Raw genomic sequence first — 21,005 nt, 5'->3', positions numbered from 1 at the left:
CAAGTTAAAAATCTATACCAATGACTATTTCCAGACAATGGAAAGAAAAATGGCAACACTCCATTCTTTCCTTCATGATCATGTTCGATGGAGAATGGCTAGAAATTGCTATTATATAAGCTGGGAGAAAAGTACTTTAAGAGTACTGAATACAAAAATAAAAGAAATAGAGATTTTACAAATCCCAGCAGGTTAGAGGAAGACTATTAAAATGTGTGATCCTAGAAGAGAATTGTTTCTAAAATTGAGAAGCGACTTATCAACTAGTACTTGCTGTATATACTTTTTTTTGCCATGTATACTTTAATTTCATAGCCTGACGCTTACCTGCAGGATCACTGAGGATGGCTGGCTTATATCCCACACTCCTGGAACTATCATTTCTATGGGAGGCTCATTCTGTAATGTCATGCTGAATAGCACAGACCCAAGAATGGATTTGCTACAAAAGAAAACACAGACAGACAGACAGGAGTCACTTCAAGAGGGAAGCTATTATTATATATAGACACTTTCTTTTGGAATGTAAACATAACCAGCTATTTCAGTGGCTGCATTCAATAGTTAGAATAGAAATATAATATTCCACGAGCCTAGATATTGATTAGTAGTTAATTCTAATATACAGCACACATGACTATGTTCACAGCTACATTTATTTTCCACATGAAAAAATTATTTCCACAATGGCTTCTGACAGGTATAATTTTTTCTTAATATACAACAATATTGATTAAAAGATGGGACTATGAATCTTCGATTTATATTCTTGGACTTATGAGTGCCTCAAGTCAATAAAGATATCATTAACTCTTCAGAACATTTTTGCTCCATGAAGTGACTAAATTCCCTGGGCATTGTTAAAGGTATGAGCTCTAAATTTATAGAAAGAAAAGATTTAAATTAGCATATGATCTGCAGAATCAAAATAGTTGTGGGACTTCACAGAGGAAATGCTTCTAAATAGAAAGATTATTCATAGTCTGAATGTTTAAAAACAGGCTTTAAATTACCATTGTAAATGAGGGTGAATACAGGAAGAATTTAGACAGGAAGAATTCATGGATGGTTTTAACAGTTTCAGTAACATCCAAATCCACAGATCCTCATAGGAATTAAAAGAGAATCTACACTTGACTGTATGTATGAATAAGATTATTGGTAAAATGTTCCAATGATCACTGAGGACAGTCTGACTTTAAAATACCAAAATAAAAATGTAAGCAAGTCAACAAAAATTAAATATAAGTTTATAAAGAGCTTTAAGACATCAAGTAAGTCTTTTTGAAAATGCTATAGAGGGGGAAGGAACTAAGATGGCAGAGAAGTAGGAGGCCTCGAGGTTTGCTTTGTTTCTCAAACACAGCTAGATAAATAACAAATTATTCTGAATACCCACGAAATCATTATGAGGATTTACAGAGCAAACTGTACAAACAGTTGGGAGAGTACAAACAGAGGGAGAGAAGAGGCCACATCATGGAAGGTAGGAGGTGTGGAGGTGTGTGGAGGGTGGGAACTCTGGTCACAGAAAGAGAAGAGAGAAAGAGGAGCACACAGGGATTGCCCTCCACCCCGCAGCATAGATGCAAAGACATGTGCTGAGGGCAGCTAACCTGGACACTAGTTCTTTAGTGTGCTTTGCTCCAAACCTCACACTCCTGCACTCTGGTGTGACTTCCCTTCTGGGTCAAACCTGCACCAGACCCAGTGCAGTGAGATCCTCCCCCAGAAGACCAGTGCAGGTCCCTGCCACACCAGGTCCCTAAAGTTTGGAGATTGATTGATTGATTTTTAAGTAGGCTCCACCTGGGGCTTGAACTCACAACCCTGAGATCAAGACCTGAGCTGAGGTCAAGAGTCAGACACTTAAACATCTAAGCCACCTAGGTCCTCTTAAAGGTTGGAGTTTTAAAACTCAACTTGCCTGACTGGGCTAGAGCCCAAAGTGTACTGTGCTGTTCCAGACAGGCAAGTAACCTGGACACAGTGTGGGAATAGTGATCTGAAAAACAGCCATGATGCAAGCGAGGAAATTATTCACTCTTCTAGGAGAGCTTCACTGACAACAGCAAGCACAAACTCTCCTCTGTGGGGACAAAGAAGCTGGCTGGTGCCATTTTCTTTCCCCACCCTTCAGTATAATCCAATTTCAGCCCCAACAATGGTGGCCTAAACTTAAGCCTTGCTCCACTGTGCTCTGTGGATGCATCCTTTCTCCAGCAAGTATGCCTAAGGACCAGCATGGCAGGCCTCTCTATCTAAAAGCTAGCACAAATCCCTGCACGCACCATGTTTACTGACCACAGAGCTCAGCAACATTTCAGTTCTAGTGGAAATAGTTTTAGGTCTCTCTTAACAGGCAGATCAGAGCACACCTAGTTAAAATTACCACACTCTGGCCACTACAGGCAAGGAAAAACCCGCAGAAGACTGACCTGAGGGATAGAACAGCCATAACACAACAGCAGAGTGGATGTAGCATACACCAGAGACCTGCTCCTACTATCAGGAGCAGGAAACATAATAGGCTTTCCTAACACACAGAAGAAGACATAACTGAGACAAGATACCAAGACAAAGGAATTCATCCCAAAATAAAGAAAAAGAAAAGGTCATGGCTAGGAATCTTATCAAAACAGATATAAGTAATATGCCAGATCTAGAATTAAAAGCAATAATCATAAGGATACTATCTAGACTTGACAAAAGCATTGAAGATACCAAGGGGTCCCTTACTGCAGAGATAAAAGAGCTTAAAATCAATCAGGCCAAAATGAAAAATGCAATAAACAACTGGATGCAACACTCATAAGGATGGAAGAAGCAGAGGAATGAATAAATGATAAAGATGATAGAATTATGGAAAATAATAAAGGTGATCAAAAGAAGGAAAGATAAATCTTGGATCATGGAATCAGTGATTCCATGAAATGTATTAACATTCATATCATAGGAGTCCCAGAAAAAGAAGAAGAAAGAAAAGGGGGCAGAAGGTTTATTTGAGGAAATTATAGCTTAAAACCTTCCTAATCTGGGGAAAGAAACAGACTTCCAAATGCAAGAAGTATAGAGAACTCCCATCAAAATCAAGAAAAGCAGGCCAACACCAAGACATATTGTAGTTAAATTTGCAAAATATAGAGATAAAGAAAATATTCTAAAAAGAGCAAGACAAAAGATTCCCTAACTGACAAGTGAAGAGAAAAAAGGTTAGTAGCAGATCTATCCATAGAAACTTGGCAGGCCAGAAAAAAGTGGCATAATATATTCAACATGTTGAATGGGTAGAATCTACAACCAAGAATACTCTATCTTGCAAGGCTATCATCACTCAGAATAGAAGAAGAGATAAAGAATTCCTCAGACAAACAAAAGCTAAAGGAGTTTGTGTCTACTAACTCAGCCCTGCAAAAAATATTAAAGGGAACTCTTTGAGTGGGGAAAAAAGACTAAAAAGGAATAGAGAAAATCTCCAGAAATAACAACAAAACAAGCAATTAAATGGCACTAAATTGATATCTGTCAATAATTACTCTGAATGTAAATGGACTAAATGCTCCAATCAAAAGACATAGGCTGTCAGAATGGATAAAAAAGCAAGACCCTTCTATATGTTGTCTACAAGAGACTCATTTTAGAGCTAAACATATCTAAGATGAAAGTAAGGGGATGGAGAAATATTTTTCATGTAGATAGACATCAAAAGAAAGCCAGAGTAGCAAATACTTATATGAGACATTTGAACTTTAAACCAAAGACTGTAACAAAAGGTACTATATCAAAATAAAGGAGACTATCCAACAGAAATCTAACAATTGTATTTTTTCCCCAACTTGGGAGCACCCAAATACATAAAATAGTTAATAACAAACATAGGACTCATTGATAATAATTCAATAAATAGTAGGGGACTTTAACACCTCACTTACATCAATGGACAGATCATCTAAGCAGAAAATCAACAAGGAAACAATGACTTTGAATGATACAATGGGCCAGATGGGCTTAACAGATATATTCAGAACATTTCATTCTAAAGCAGAAGAATATACATTTTTTTCAAGGACACATGGGCCATTCACCAGAATAGATCAAATACTGGGTCACAAATCAGTTCTCAAGAAGTACAAATAGATTGAGATCATACCATGCATATTTTCTGACCACAAGGCTATGAAACTTGAAGTCAACCACAAGAAAGAATTTGGAAAGGCCATACATACATGGAGGTTAAAGAACATCCCAATAAAGAATGAATGAGTCAACCAGGAAATTAAAGAATAAATTAAAAAAAAATATGTAAACAAATGAAAATGAGAGCACAATAGTCTGAAACATTTGGAATGCAGCAAAAGTGTTCCTAAGAGGGACTATATAGCAATTCAGGCCTACCTCAAGAAGCAGGAAAAATCTCAAATACAATCTAATATTATACCTAAAGGAGCTGGGAAAGAAACAGCAAATGAAGTCTAAACCCAGCAGAAGAAGGAAAACCATAAACATTAGAACAGAAATAAATGATATAGAAACAAATAAACAAAACCAGTAGAATAGACCAACGAGGCCAGGAGCTGGTTCTTTGAAAAATTTAATAAAACTGATAAACCCCTAGACATAATAATCAAAAATAAAAGGGAAAGGACCCAAATAAATAAAATCACAAATGAGAGAAGGGAGATCACAACCAACACCATAGAAATACAAATAATCAGAATATTATGAAAATTATATGTCAACAAATTGGACAATCTGGACGAAATAAAAATATTATTCACCACGATCAAGTGGGATTTATTTCTGGGTTGCATGGGTGATTTAATATTTGCAAATCAATTAATGTGATACCCTACTTTAATAAAAGAAAGGATAAGAACGATATGATCTTCTCAATAGATGCAGAAAAAGCATGTGACAAAGTACAGTAGCCATTCTTGACAAAAACCTCTCACAAAGTAGAGATAGAGGGAACATACCTCAACATTATAAAGGCCATATACAAAAGATCCACAGCTAATATCATCCTCAATGGGGAAAAAACTGAGAGCTTTTCCTCTGTAGTCAGGAACAAGACAGGGATGTCCACTCTTACCACTGTTATTTAGCACAGTAAAGGAAGTCCTAGTGTGAGCAATCAGACAACAAAAAGAAATAAAAGGCATCCAAATAGGCAAGGAAGAAGTTGAGCTTCCACTATTTGCAAAAGATACAATACTGTGAGTAGAAAATCCGAAAGACGACTAAAAATTGCTAGAACTGACACATGAGTTCATTAAAGTTACATGATACAAAATCAATGCACAGAAATCTGTTACATTTTTAGACAACAATAATGAAGCACCAGAAAGAGAAATCACGGAATCAATCCCATTTACAATTATACCAAAACCCATAAGATATTTAGGAATAAACCTAACCAAAGAGGTAAAAAAGCTGTACTCTGAAAACTATAAAACACTTAAGAAAGAAATTGAAGATAACACCAAGAAATGGAAAAGCATTCTATGCTCAAGGAATGGAAGAACAAATATTGCTAAAATGTCTATACTACCCAAAGCAATCTACACATTTAATGCCATCCTTATCAAAATAACCATCAGCATTTTTCACAGAGCTATTGCAAATAATCTTAAATTTTGTATGGAACCACAAAAGACCCCAAATAGCCAAAGCAATTCTGAAAAAGAAAAGCAAAGCTGGAGGCATCACAATTCCGAACTTCAACATAAGCTTCGTTACATAGCTGTAATCATCAAGACAGTATGATACTGGCACAAAAACAGACACTTAAATCAATGGAACAGAATAGAAAATCCAGAAATAGATCCACAATTATATGGTCAGCTAATCTTGACAAAGCAAGAGAGAATTTCTAATGGCAAAAGACAGTTTCTTCAACAAAGGTGTTGGGAAAATGGGACAGCCATATGCAAAAGAATGAACTGGACTACTTTCTTACACCATACAAAAATAAATTAAAAATGGATCAAAGACCTAAATGTAAGACAAAAAACCATCAAAATCCTACAGGAGAATCCAGGCAGCAACTTCTTTGACCTCGGTAGCAACTTCTTACTGGACACATTGCCGGGAGGCAAGGGAAACAAAGGGAAAATTGAACTATTGAGACTTCATCAAGATAAAAAAGCTTCTGCACAGCGAAGGAAACAATCAACAAAACTTAAAGTCAGCCTATGGAATGAGAGAAGATATTTTCAAATGACATATCTATTAAAGGGTTTGTATCCAAAATCTGCAAAGAACTTACCAAACCCAACATCCCCAAAACAAATGATCCAGTTAAGAAATGGGCAGAAGACATGAATAGACATTTTATAAAGAAGACATTCAGATGGGCAACAGACACACCAAAAGAAGTTCAACATCACTCATCCTCAGGGAAATATAAATCAAAATCACAATAAGATACCATCTCACACTGGTCAGAATGGCTAAAATTAACAATGCAGGAAGCAAGAGATGTAGGCTAAGATGCAGAGAAAAGGGAACCCTGTTACACTACTGGTGGGAATGTGAACTGGTGCAGCTACTCTGGAAAATAGTATGGATGTTCCTCGAAAAGTTAAAAATAGATCTACCCTACAATCCAGCAATTGTACTACTAGGCCTTTACCCAAAGGGTACAAAAATACTGATTCAAAGGGATACATGCACCCCAATGTTTATAGCAGTATTATCAATAATAGACAAATTATGGAAAGAGCCCCAAATGTCCATTGACTTATGAGTAGATAGAGAAGCGGTGGTAAATACATACAATGGATATTACCCCACCATAAAAAAAGAATGAAATCTTGCCATTTCCAATAATGTGGATGGATCTAGAGTAGTATGTTAAATGAAATGTCAGTCAGAGAAAGACAAATACCACATGATTTCACTCATATATGGAATTTAAGAAACTAAAGATGAACATGAGGGGTAAAAGAGAGGCAAACCATAAAATAGACTTGTAACTATAGAGCACAAACTGAGGGTTGCTGAGGGGAGGTAGTCAGGGAATGGGTTAAATGGGCAATGGGGATTAAGGAGGGCACTTGCTTTGATGAGCACTGGGTATTGTATCAGTGCAGAATCACTAAATTCTGCTCTTGAAACTAATATCACACTGTATGTTAACTATTATTTAAATAAAAACTTGAAACTAAAAAAAATACTATCAAATTCCATTATTCCCTTTAGTAGACACTATGCAAAATGTGAAGGAAAAATCCAACAAATAGAGCTGCCTTTAAATCTTTAGCTTTCTGAGGTTTGCTTCTTTATTTTCCATGTCTAAAGATATTGTTAGAAAAAATCTATCCAAGGGAGTGTAATTTGTAAACATTATTGGACAGATATTTTTATATGACCTGGGATTATTATTCTAAGCAGGATGAATTTTGAATTTTCTTTATCCCTTTTTTCCATCCCCCCCGCTTCAGCTAGTAAAACTTGTTTTTTGGTATAACAATCCAGAGGGGATGGTATTAACAACCTACAAGTCAGATTAATGCTCTAAGGATTAGAAAATTATTAATTTTTCACAATAGAGTATACAACCTTCCCCCAAATGGCCTGAAGCATCCATCTGCTTGGAAAAAGTTTTGAGTTAGCTTCAGGCAGAATGCAAGAGAATGAAGGAGCACATCTAATACCAACCTTGGAGGGCTTAGACATTAATGTTCTCCATGGTATTTATAGAAAATATTCTGTCCATGGTGAAGGGTTAACAGGAAGGAGGAAGGAAGATGTGGCATATTGAGTGGAGACTGACACCATTTTCTGGCAAATGGAGATGATGGGAAGCAGAAGATAAAGAAAGTGGAAAAAGAATGAGTATGGCAGATATAAGTGTCCCAGTCTACCCCTCTTCTGCCTTTGGAAGGCAAATGCAGAGTAGTGTTAGATAAATGAGCATAGCTCAAGGCAGAGGGTGCTCCTTAAGCACTCCATGTTTCAAAACCTGGAGGAAAATTATATCTTGAGCTACTCCTGTAACTACTTGTGTCATGACCTTAAACTTGGGCCACATGGCAAAGAGACAGAAGGAGTTTCTAAGTTTAGCTTTATTAGGCCTTCTTTGGTTTCTCTATAGAAGGGATGAGATGTAGAAACAGCTAAAAATACTGGGTGAGGGCTACCCCGAAAAGGGTTCTGTGGTGGGGAAAAAGGGTCTCTGTGATAAGGGCATCTAATTGAACTACCCAAGCTGATGTCTACTGGGAGTCACAGTTAAACCTTAGATGGCTTTATAGTACCTGAGAGAGCCCATTCAGGGAATGCCAGTAAGCCCTAGCCAAGCTACAAGAGCCCCAATCATGAGCTGCACTAGCTGTAACAAGCATCACCAGCTTAAAACACACATTTGATTTGGATATCAGAAGTCACCAGGCCAAAGCATCTGTTCCTTTCTTATCCTGTGAATCCAGATACTATCTTAGAAAGGGAATCAGGATGTCAGGTAGCTATTTGAGTGACAGAATGCTTTACCCAAAAGAGACTGTGTATTTCCAAAAGTACTATTTAAATTACTTAATCAACTAATATTTTGTCATTTGTGTAAAGCTTTTTTCTCATTAGTTACAGTGCAGGGGCTCATAAGGAAAAGCGTGATTTATTTATTGAAGTTTACTTCACATTCTAAGTTGTATGATGAATTATATTTATGACCTTACTATACTTATATGTCTTGGCCATACTTCACTTTGAAAATCTCAGAGATCTAAGCTAACTCCTACAATGGATGAGGGGACTCAAGAATACCTGTCAGTATCTGTCATTACTCTCCATAGAGGAAGTCTGGATTAACCGTTGCCATGGCTTTAACCCTGAGGCATACTGTGCAGAATGAAGTCAGAACATTTAAATCAAGTATGTGTATAAGACTTATCAAGCAATAGAGAATAGTGAGGATAGGCTTCAAGACAATTCAAGGGGGAAAGGATGTTTGGCACCATTCTTTGGGCTCTCTGTATGTTTAATATTAGCTAATTTGCTTCTGATAATGGATTGTACTTAAACATCTTTTGAGATATTGCAAATATCTCTATAAATAGATACTTTTAATATCTTATACATTATATTAGTATATGTAATATCTAATAAATTCCCAAAGACTTCTGTAAATAGAAAGTATGGGGTTATGAAGATAATTAGTGGAATTAAGATGTGAAGGAATGCATCTAAGATGGTGGTCTCAGGAAGAAGGTGAAAATAGAACCTGTTAATACCCTGGCCAGTGGGGGCCACAGTAATTTTTATATTACTACAGTTAAAATATTTATTAAGTCAATTTAAAATTAAGCAAACAAATTAAAACATGATGAAGATAGGAAATGAGAAACAGCTTCTTTTGTGAAAAACAAAACAAAACAAAACAAAACACCAGAGGACATCTGTACCCTTTAAGTAGCCTGAGTTTAACTTCTTTGAACTTCATGGATAAAATCAGTGGTTTTGAAAGGAGTTTTATATTTCATATGGCTTGATGATAGGAGGTAGATTTTAGAAAGGTGGTAAAGAGATGGCAAATAGGTTGGATGCCAGGATTTTAAATTCTTCCCTCTTCCACTACTCACTCAACAAAACATATGGACTGGTCATCATTCGTATACTCTGAGATTTTTGAATTAGATGCCATTAGAAAGAGGGCCATACTGCTAAATATAACATTTCAAAATATTTGTTCTGGAATATCTTTAAGGATTTATTTGATTTCAATATTGTGTAAATTCCTATGCCTAGAAAAATCTACTCCAAATCTGTGACAACAGGAGAACAGATGGGTTGGTTTACCTTCTCTGGACTCCTGTTTCCTGTAGGTTCGAATAAAATAATTGTCACTTTTAGGTTAGGATTTTATGTGCATTCATGGTTTGGCATTCTGCAACCAAGAATAGAAAAGACTATCTGGGCAGCCAGCATGTCCATAGGACCTGACATTATAAAACTACTTGGGATTCTGCTGATCATGGGTCTAATAGGTTTCATGCCCAAGAGCAGAATGTAGGCAAAGCTGGGGCAGGAACTTCATTATATGTTGGTGAGATTGTCACAATGCATTCGTGGAGCAAGGTGTGACACCTAAGGGCAGGAAGTGAGGAAGCTTAAGATAGTAATACATGGAGAGAGAAGTCAGACCTGCATTCTGGTTCTTGTTCTATTTGCAAGCAGCCTGGTGACTTAGAAAAAGCTCCTTAACCTTACTTTATAATGGAGATCTTCATCTGTAAATGAGATATGTGTACTACTTAAACTCTGTGGGTCTCTCTTGGACAGGAAGGATGCACAATAAAGAATTCTAAAAAAAAATAATTCTCATCCACAACTTTTTTATATTTGATTTTGAGGATATATCTGAAATGATAAGATACAGTGGGGTCAGGGTTGGCTACTCAGGCAATAATCTAAGGAATCGTGTTGTTTTGAAATTAGGATTTAATTTTGCTCTCTTTTGAACATCTGAAAATATTCTAATTTTTGTAGGCTTTAACATATCGGGAGAGCTTTGGGAATACCGATATCTGAGCCCCACTGCAGACCAATTAAATCAGAATATTTGGGAGCATTTGGATTTTGGATTTATTTAAAAATCTCCCCAGGAGAATCTATTGTTCAATGTTGAGGATTTTTGTGTTGAAGGAGTTTACCACAATTTAGAAATGCTAAGTAACTACCACACTATTTGTGCTGAATTTTAGTAGGGAAGGTAGCTCACAGAAATTGTTGAGATGAGAAAAAACACTTTCTTATTGCAGTGTGGAGGCACTGTGAATATAAATGCAATGGAAGTCCTATCAGCAAAAGAAAGGATTATAAAAACTTCTGTAGCCAAAATTTTACCTTTGTACTTGGGATTTTTTTATAGACCTGAGGATGAATTTGTGTGCTTCAAAATGTTGAAGTTTATTTTTATTTATAGACATTCCCGATGTAGCCATAACTGATATATCTGAGTTTAATCACTTCTTGGTCCTTCTGCAAACCACTTTTGGAAACCACGAAGAGATAGAAAGCCTTTAATTCTATATAACTTCAGGTTGTGTATAGGTAGGAAAAAATAAAGATATAAGTGTTTATGACAACTACACATGGCTAGGTATGGGCAATTCAAACTGTAATAAGTGACAGATTTAATATGAAATGTTTATGGACAGGGGTCATTCTGTGAAAGGAAATGAAATTAAGTGGCCTATTTGCTATGATCTGGAAATACATGCATCAAATAAATAGGGTTAAAATCTCTGTCACTCAAAGCAATGAACACAGTGGGAGTCATCACACTCCCTAGTTGCCCTACATGATGGATTTTTGATGTCTTGAAAAGATCTGGATTTCTTAAAATTGTTTAGCCCAGGAAAGAAGCAGATTTTCATGAGAAACGACCTTCTGGAAATATATTTACAAATGCTTATCGAAATGTTCATTGAAATAAGTTTTGTTTTCTGATGTGATGTGTCATCATTCACAATTTCACTTTCCCTTAGGAAAACACTACCTCGTATCAGTCTTAGATGGCATTTCTTAAAGATGAGCATTACTTAAAAATGTTTACTAATGGTAAGTGATACATGACAAAACAACATGGAGGTAGTATTTTTACTATCATAACTACCTAGAAAAAAAATCTTGAATTTTAGTCTGAAAGACAGATATATTCCAAACTTCTCATATATTTAATGTTTATTGACTGCCTGTTATGTGCAAAGTATTGTATTAAATGATGGAAGGGAATAAAAGGGACTGACTTTTTAGTGAATAGCTAGAATTTTAATTCTACAAGCAGGCTAGATGTTACAAATACAGCAACTAAAACTTTTAAAAAACTCACTCAAGAGAAGGAATGGCACTTGTAAGGGATCCCTGGGTGGCTCAGCGGTTTGGCGCCTGCCTTCTGCCCAGGGGGTGATCCTGGAGACCCGGGATCAGGTCCCACATCGGGCTCCATGCATGGAGCCTGCTTCTCCCTCTGCCTGTGTCTCTGCCTCTCTCTCTCTCTCTCTCTCTCTCTCTCTCTCTCATGAATAAATAAATTTTAAAAATCTTAAAAAAAAAAAAAGGAAGGGCACTTGTAGAGGTGCTCCTAGTGAGAAAATAATGAAAGTTCTTAGCCCACACATCAGATTTTTGAAATATCTTTTAACAGTAGAAGGTATTCCTTTTAGGGCTAAACTCACTTTTCTTTTCTTTACTTATCTTTTTTTTTCTTTTCTTTTTCCTTCCTTCCTTCCTTCCTTCCTTCCTTCTTCCTTTCTTTCTTTTCTTTCTTTCTTTCTTCTTTCTCTTTCTCTCTCTCTCTCTCTCTCTCTCTATCTCTCTCTCTCTCATTTCTTTCATTTGTAAGTAATCTCTACACCCAGCATAGGGCTTGAACCTACAACCCTGAGATCAAGAGTCACCTGCTTGGGGCACTTGGATGGTTCAGTTGGTTAAGCATTCAACTCTTGATTTCAGCTCAGGTCACGATCTCAGGGTGGTGAGATCAAGCCCCACCTTGGGCTCCATGCTCAGTGGGGAGTCGGCCTGAGATTCTCTCTCCCTCAGCCCTCCTCCCCACATGTTCTCTATTTCTCAAATAAATAGATAAATCTTAAAAAAAAAAAAAAAGTCACATGATCTACCGACTGAGCCAGCCTGGCACCTCAGGCTAAGTTTCTTACAGACTTTTGAGACTTTATTTTAAATCTCCTATATGACTTGACTTTTTTTTTAACATTTTTTACATAAATTCAATCTGCCAACATATAGTATAACCCCTGATTTTTTTTCTAGTTCATTTTAGTAAAAAAACCTCTACCAATTGCTTATTTATAAGAGTTACAATGTTAGATGATAGATATCACAAAGATAAATACATTACTTGTCCTCAAGAAAAATATATGCAGAAATGGGCTATTGCCTGATTAATCCAAAAAGATGATCTTAAAGATTTACCTTGATTGTTTTGATGACAATTTACTTATAATGACTAAATGTGGGAACAAAAACTGATAAAGAATTTTCTTAGGATTTTTATATTATTTATATCATACTATCATTTTATATGTTGTAAACATTCTTTATAACAATATTAAAATAGTAATACACATTCTAATTTTTTGAAGGTCCTGTATATTGTGATTTGGTTGTAAAGCAAGTCCTGCCATGTGAAAAATAACTAAGCTGATTAATTTTAAATATTGTTTCCTTAATAGCACAGGAAACCACATAATTGACTTTATCAAATAATCTAGTATTAATTGTTCCAAATCGTTATGGTTAAGTCATGAGTTAATTTTGCAATGGCCATTAGTTCTGATAGAGTATCTGAACTTATAGTTGGTTTACTTTTCTGAAAAAATTCATCTTAAAGTTACCAAATATTTTCTTCTTGGCAATGAAAGATGAGAAGACCAGTCACATTGTATAATTTAACTTCAGCCAGAATTCCATGACTCACATGGTTTCTAAATGACAGTATTGATCTAAGTCATTTTGAATTACTAATGCCAGAGAAACTGGATGGTCAGAAAAGGAAAAGCAATTGAAATTGGTCATGCCAATATCTTTTTATTATAAATGACCCAGTTGACAAGTTGAGCATGAGACCTGTTTATAAAGCCATTTCTACATTTTTGCTTTTCAGTTCCACTTTCAATAGTCATGATTTATATTGAGCTACCTCAATTTTGGAACAAAATGTGTTCTTGATTTTTCATTATGCCATATACTGCAAAATAGTCATTTCCAAGGAGGTTTTTATTGACAGGGGAGCTTTCTTAATAAAAAAAAAAAACTGATATACTTACTCTTTTGGAAACAATGGAAGACAAGTCCAAGCCAGTAAATTGGCATTATTGGTTGCACAGACAATCCCAAACAATCTTATAGTGAGCATGGATTCCCTTGGGAGTGACTTTATTTCAAGAGGAAAGTTGATCCTTAAAATAAAAGGTAAAAGTAAGATTATCTACCCAGTTACAATGATATTTCCATAGATTTTTTTTTGGTAATATAATGGTATGTGATAAAATTAACTATTTGAATTGAGGGATCCTTTTGAACTTTTGTGTTTGACCTTTTAAAAATGGAAATTTGACAGAATTACACAGAGTAATGAGATTGGTTATCCAATCAATCGGAATTGCTTTAATTATAATTTTGACTTGTAAGCTTATTTTCAAAAATTACAATGATTTAAGCATTTACTCTTTGTAAACAGCGAGGAAAAAATGACGAACATTGTCTTACGAAATGCAGGAAGGAAGGAAATAATTTGAAATGGGTCTTAAACAGTAAGTTGGCTACAATTAGATACAGATTTGGAAATGAATATTCCAGGAATAGGAAAGTATACAGACAAGTCAGTTATGTACAGAAAGATTAAGTGTAGGAGGAGGGGCAGATGGCGGAAGAGCAGGGTCCCCAGATCACCTGTCCCCACCAAATTACCTAGATAACCTTCAAATCATCCTGAAAATCTACAAATTCGGCCTGAGATTTAAAGAGAGACCAGCTGGAATGCTACAGTGAGAAGAGTTCGCGCTTCTATCAAGGTAGGAAGACGGGGAAAAAGAAATAAAGAAACAAAAGGCCTCCGAGGGGGAGGGGCCCCGCGAGGAGCCGGGCTGAGGCCGGGGCGAGTGTCCCCAGGACAGGAGAGCCCCGTCCCGGAGGAGCAGGAGCTGCACCAACCTTCCCAGGGGAAAGGGGCTCGCAGGGAGTTGGAGCAGGACCCAGGAGGGCGGAGATGCCCTCGGCTCCCTGGGACACTAACAGACACCTGCGCCCCGGGAGAGTGCGCCGAGCTCCCTAAGGGCTGCAGCGCGCACGGCGGGACCCGGAGCAGCTCGGAGGGGCTCGGGCGGCGGCTCCGCGGAGGGGGCTGCGGGGCGGGAGCGCGAATCCACCAGCGCAGGCCCCGGAGCACAGGGCGCCGGGACACAGCCCAGGATCCGGCCTCCCCCGGGACAGGCAGAGGCCGGGAGGGCCCAGGACAGCAAGGACGCTCCTGCCCCGAGCTGAGCACATCAGCGGCCCCGCCCCGGAGCCTCCAGGCCCTGCAGACGGAGAGCCCCGTAGTTCCTGCGGAGGCTGAATCCAGGCTTCCAGAGCTGCCGTAACAACTGCGGCTGTTCCTCCTGGGGCCTCACGGGGTGAACAACCCCCGCTGAGCCCTGCAGCAGGCAGGGGCAGAGCAGCTCCCCCAAGTGCTAACACCTGAAAATCAGCACAGCAGGCCCCTCCCCCAGAAGACCAGCTGGACGGACCAGTTCCAGGGGAAGTCAAGGGACTTAAAGTCTACAGATTCAGAAGATACTCCCCCGTGTTTTTTTTTTCTTTTTTCTTTTCTTTTTGATTTCTGATTGCTTCCCCCACCCCCCCTTTTTTTTCACCTTTCTTTCTTTTTCTTTCTCTTTTTCTTCTCTTTTTTTTCCTTTTTTTTCTTCTTTTTCTTTTTTCTTTTTCTCTTTTCTTTCCTTCTCTCTCTTTCTCTCCTTTTCCCAATACAACTTGTTTTTGGCCACTCTGCACTGAGCAAAATGACTAGAAGGAAAACCTCACCTCAAAAGAAAGAATCAGAAACAGCCCTCTCTCCCACAGAGTTACAAAATCTGGACTACAATTCAATGTCAGAAAGCCAATTCAGAAGCACTATTATACAGCTACTGGTGGCTCTAGAAAAAAGCATTAAGGACTCACGAGACTTCATGACTGCAGAATTTAGATCCAATCAGGCAGAAATTAAAAATCAATTGAATGAGATGCAATGCAAACTAGAAGTCCTAACGACGAGGGTTAACGAGGTGGAAGAACGAGTGAGTGACATAGAAGACAAGTTAATGGCAAAGAGGGAAACTGAGGAAAAAAGAGACAATCAATTAAGGGACCATGAAGACAGATTAAGGGAAATAAATGACAACCTAAGGAAGAAAAACCTACGCTTAATTGGGGTTCCCGGGGGCGCCAAAAGGGACAGAGGGCCAGAATATGTATTTGAACAAATCCTAGCTGAAAACTTTCCCAATCTGGGAAGGGAAACAGGCATTCAGATCCAGGAGATAGAGAGATCCCCCCTAAAATCAATAAAAACCGTTTAACACCTCGACATTTAATAGTGAAGCTTGCAAATTCCAAAGATAAAGAGAAGATCCTTAAAGCAGCAAGAGACAAGAAATCCCTGACTTTTATGGGGAGGACTATTAGGGTAACAGCAGACCTCTCCACAGAGACCTGGCAGGCCAGGAAGGGCTGGCAGGATATACTCAGGGTCCTAAATGAGAAAAACATGCAACCAAGAATACTTTATCCAGCAAGGCTCTCATTCAGAATGGAAGGAGAGATAAAGAGCTTCCAAGACAGGCAGGAACTGAAAGAATATGTGACCTCCAAACCAGCTCTGCAAGAAATTTTAAGGGGGACTCTCAAAATTCCCCTTTAAGAAGAAGTCCAGTGGAACAATCCACAAAAACAAGGACTGAATAGATATCATGATGACACTAAACTCATATCTTTCAATAGTAACTCTGAACGTGAACGGGCTTAATGACCCCATCAAAAGGCGCAGGGTTTCAGACTGGATAAAAAAGCAGGACCCATCTATTTGCTGTCTACAAGAGACTCATTTTAGACAGAAGGACACCTACAACCTGAAAATAAAAGGTTGGAGAACCATTTACCATTCAAATGGTCCTCAAAAGAAAGCAGGGGTAGTCATCCTTATATCAGATAAACTAAAATTTACCCGAAGACTGTAGTGAGAGACGAAGAGGGACACTATATCATACTTAAAGGATCTATCCAGCAAGAGGACTTAACAATCCTCAATATATATGCCCCGAATGTGGGAGCTGCCAAATACTTAAACGAATTATTAACCAAAGTGAAGAAATACTTAGATATAATAATACACTTATACTTGGTGACTTCAATCTAGCTCTTTCTACCCTCGATAGGTCTTCTAAGCACAACATCTCCAAAGAAACGAGAGCTTTAAATGATACACTGGACCAGATAGATTTCACAGATATCTACAGAACTTTACATCCAAACTCAACTGAATACACATTCTTCTCAAGTGCACATGGAACTTTCTCCAGAATAGACCACATACTGGGTCACAAATCGGGTCTGAACCGATACCAAAAGATTGGGATCGTCCCCTGCATATTCTCAGACCATAACGCCTTGAAATTAGAACTCAATCACAAGAAGAAGTTTGGAAGGACATCAAACACGTGGAGGTTAAGGACCATCCTGCTAAAAGATAAAAGGGTCAACCAGGAAATTAAGGAAGAATTAAAAAGATTCATGGAAACTAATGAGAATGAAGATACAACTGTTCAAAATCTTTGGGATGCAGCAAAAGCAGTCCTGAGGGGGAAATACATCGCAATACAAGCATCCATTCAAAAATTGGAAAGAACTCAAATACAAAAGCTAACCTTACACATAAAGGAGCTAGAGAAAAAACAGCAAATGGACCCGACGCCCAGCATAAGAAGAGAGTTAATTAAAATTCGAGCAGAACTCAACGAAATTGAGACCAGAAGAACTGTGGAACAGATCAATAGAACCAGGAGTTGGTTCTTTGAAAGAATTAATAAGATAGATAAACCATTAGCCAACCTTATTAAAAAGAAGAGAGAGAAGACTCAAATTAATAAAATCATGAATGAGAAAGGAGAGATCACTACCAACACCAAGGAAATACAAACGATTTAAAAACATATTATGAACAGCTCTACGCCAATAAATTAGGCAATCTAGAAGAAATGGACGCATTCCTGGAAAGCCACAAACTACCAAAACTGGAGCAGGAAGAAATAGAAAACCTGAACAGGCCAATAACCAGGGAGGAAATTGAAGAAGTCATCAAAAACCTCCCAAGACACAAGAGTCCAGGGCCAGATGGCTTCCCAGGGAAATTCTATCAAACGTTTAAAGAAGAAATCATACCTATTCTACTAAAGCTGTTTGGAAAGATAGAAAGAGATGGAGTACTTCCAAACTCATTCTATGAGGCCAGCATCACCTTAATTCCAAAACCAGACAAAGACCCCACCAAAAAGGAGAATTACAGACCAATATCCCTGATGAACATGGATGCAAAAATTCTCAACAAGATACTAGCCAATAGGATCCAACAACACATGAAGAAAATTATTCACCATGACCAAGTAGGATTTATCCCCGGACACAAGGCTGGTTCAACACTCGTAAGACAATCAATGTGATTCATCATATCAGCAAGAGAAAAACCAAGAACCATATGATCCTCTCATTAGATGCAGAGAAAGCATTTGACAAAATACAGCATCCATTCCTGATCAAAACTCTTCAGAGTGTAGGGATAGAGGGAACTTTCCTCGACATCTTAAAAGCCATCTACGAAAAGCCCACAGCAAATATCATTCTCAATGGGGAAGCACTGGGAGCCTTTCCCCTAAGATCAGGAACAAGATAGGGATGTCCACTCTCACCACTGCTATTCAACATAGTATTGGAAGTCCTAGCCTCAGCAATCAGACAACAAAAAGACATTAAAGGCATTCAAATTGGCAAAGAAGAAGTCAAACTCTCCCTCTTCGCCGATGACATGATACTCTACATAGAAAACCCAAAAGCCTCCACCCCAAGATTGCTAGAACTCATACAGCAATTTGGTAGCGTGGCAGGATACAAAATCAATGCCCAGAAATCAATGGCATTCCTATACACTAACAATGAGACTGAAGAAAGAGAAATTAAGGAGTCAATCCCATTTACAATTGCACCCAAAAGCATAAGATACCTAGGAACAAACCTAACCAAAGAGGTAAAGGATCTATACCCTAAAAACTATAGAACGCTTCTGAAAGAAATTGAGGAAGACACAAAGAGATGGAAAAATATTCCATGCTCATGGTTTGGCAGAATTAATTTTGTGAAAATGTCAATGTTACCCAGGGCAATTTACACGTTTAATGCAATCCCTATCAAAATACCATGGACTTTCTTCAGAGAGTTAGAACAAATTATTTTAAGATTTGTGTGGAATCAGAAAAGACCCCGAATAGCCAGGGGAATTTTAAAAAAGAAAACCATATCTGGGGGCATCACAATGCCAGATTTCAGGTTGTATTACAAAGCTGTGGTCATCAAGACAGTGTGGTACTGGCACAAAAACAGACACATAGATCAATGGAACACAATAGAGAACCCAGAAGTGGACCCTGAACTTTGTGGTCAACTAATATTCGATAAAGGAGGAAAGACGATCCACTGGAAGAAAGACAGTCTCTTCAATAAATGGTGCTGGGAAAATTGGACATCCACATGCAGAAGAATGAAACTAGACCACTCTCTTGCACCATACACAAAGATAAACTCAAAATGGATGAAAGATCTAAATGTGAGACAAGATTCCATCAAAATCCTAGAGGAGAACACAGGCAACACCCTTTTTGAACTTGGCCACAGTAACTTCTTGCAAGATACATCCACGAAAGCAAAAGAAACAAAAGCAAAAATGAACTATTGGGACTTCATCAAGATAAGAAGCTTTTGCACAGCAAAGGATACAGTCAACAAAACTCAAAGACAACCTACAGAATGGGAGAAGATATTTGCAAATAACATATCAGATAAAGGGCTAGTTTCCAAAATCTATAAAGAACTTATTAAACTCAACACCAAAGAAACAAACAATCCAATCATGAAATGGGCAAAAGACATGAAGAGATATCTCACAGAGGAAGACATAGACATGGCCAACACGCACATGAGAAAATGCTCTGCATCACTTGCCATCAGGGAAATACAAATCAAAACCACAATGAGATACCACCTCACACCAGTGAGAATGGGGAGAATTAACAAGGCAGGAAACAACAAATGTTGGAGAGGATGCGGAGAAAAGGGAACACTCTTACACTGTTGGTGGGAATGTGAACTGGTGCAGCCACTCTGGAAAACTGTGTGGAGGTTCCTCAAAGAGTTAAAAATAGACCTGCCCTACGACCCAGCAATTGCACTGTTAGGGATTTACCCCAAAGATTCAGATGCAATGAAACGCCAGGACACCTGCACCCCGATGTTTCTAGCAGCCATGTCCACAATAGCCAAACTGTGGAAGGAGCCTCGGTGTCCATAGAAAGATGAATGGATAAAGAAGATGTGGTTTATGTATACAATGGAATATTCCTCAGCCATTAGAAATGACAAATACCCACCATTTGCTTCAACGTGGATGGAACTGGAGGATATTTTGCTGAGTGAAGTAAGTCAATCGGAGAAGGACAAACAGTGTATGTTCTCATTCATTTGGGGAATATGAATAATAGTGAAAGGGAATATAAGGGAAGAGAGAAGAAATGTGTGGGAAATATCAGAAAGGGAGACAGAACATAAAGACTCCTAACTCTGGGAAACGAACTAGGGGTGGTGGAACGGGAGGAGGGCGGGGGTGGGGGTGAATGGGTGACGGGCGGGTGACGGGCACTGAGGGGGACACTTGACGGGATGAGCACTGGGTGTTATTCTGTATGTTGGTAAATTGAACACCAATAAAAATTAATTTATTAAAAAAAAGATTAAGTGTAGCTGAGAAATGGTGAGTAGCTCATTGTGGCGAATGAGGGATATAGTTAGGTTGGTTGGGGAAGTTATAGAGGATGTTGTTGAAAAGGTAGGTAGTTGCCAGAATATTTAAGAACTCTGCATACCCAGCAAGGGAATTTAACCTTTTCCTAATGGCAAAAGGGAATATTTGAACAAGACAGATACAAGTATAGAGCTGTTTACAATTTTAAATGTGAACCATTCTGGGTAATGATGAGATATCCAGGCATTTGGGGAATTATTGCTAACATGTAATGGACATACCAATTTCTGGATAGGTGAAGGAAATTCAAATACAGACCCTGGACAGATTGTAGATATTGGGCAAAACAGTTGGCCAAGAATAAACACAGGGTTGTTAATGGTGAGAAAAACTTGAATTCAGGTACTGAATCCATCAATATATGAAAGAGAATATCTAT

At 38.1% G+C, this 21,005-nt stretch overlaps 1 protein-coding gene across 8 annotated transcripts in view; it reads right to left on the bottom strand.

Annotated features, from left to right (window-relative positions):
- PIK3C2G (phosphatidylinositol-4-phosphate 3-kinase catalytic subunit type 2 gamma) overlaps positions 1-21,005 on the bottom strand; it is a 355,918-nt gene that overhangs the window by 222,647 nt on the left and 112,266 nt on the right. For all 8 annotated transcript variants that reach the window (XR_008663575.1, XM_055318866.1, XM_055318867.1 and 5 more), the window contains 2 exons: positions 13,791-13,922; positions 328-442 (listed from right to left, as the gene is read on the bottom strand). Coding sequence is in view for 7 of the 8 variants with exons in the window: in XM_055318866.1 (XP_055174841.1) it covers positions 328-442; positions 13,791-13,922 (247 nt within the window). In the remaining variant the exon portion in view is untranslated. The remainder of the gene's footprint in view (positions 1-327; positions 443-13,790; positions 13,923-21,005) is intronic.

This window comes from Nyctereutes procyonoides, unplaced genomic scaffold (genome assembly GCF_905146905.1).
Source record: "Nyctereutes procyonoides isolate TBG_1078 unplaced genomic scaffold, NYPRO_anot_genome, whole genome shotgun sequence".
Classification (NCBI taxonomy): domain Eukaryota; kingdom Metazoa; phylum Chordata; class Mammalia; order Carnivora; family Canidae; genus Nyctereutes; species Nyctereutes procyonoides.
This window is presented reverse-complemented; position numbering and strand designations above follow the sequence as displayed.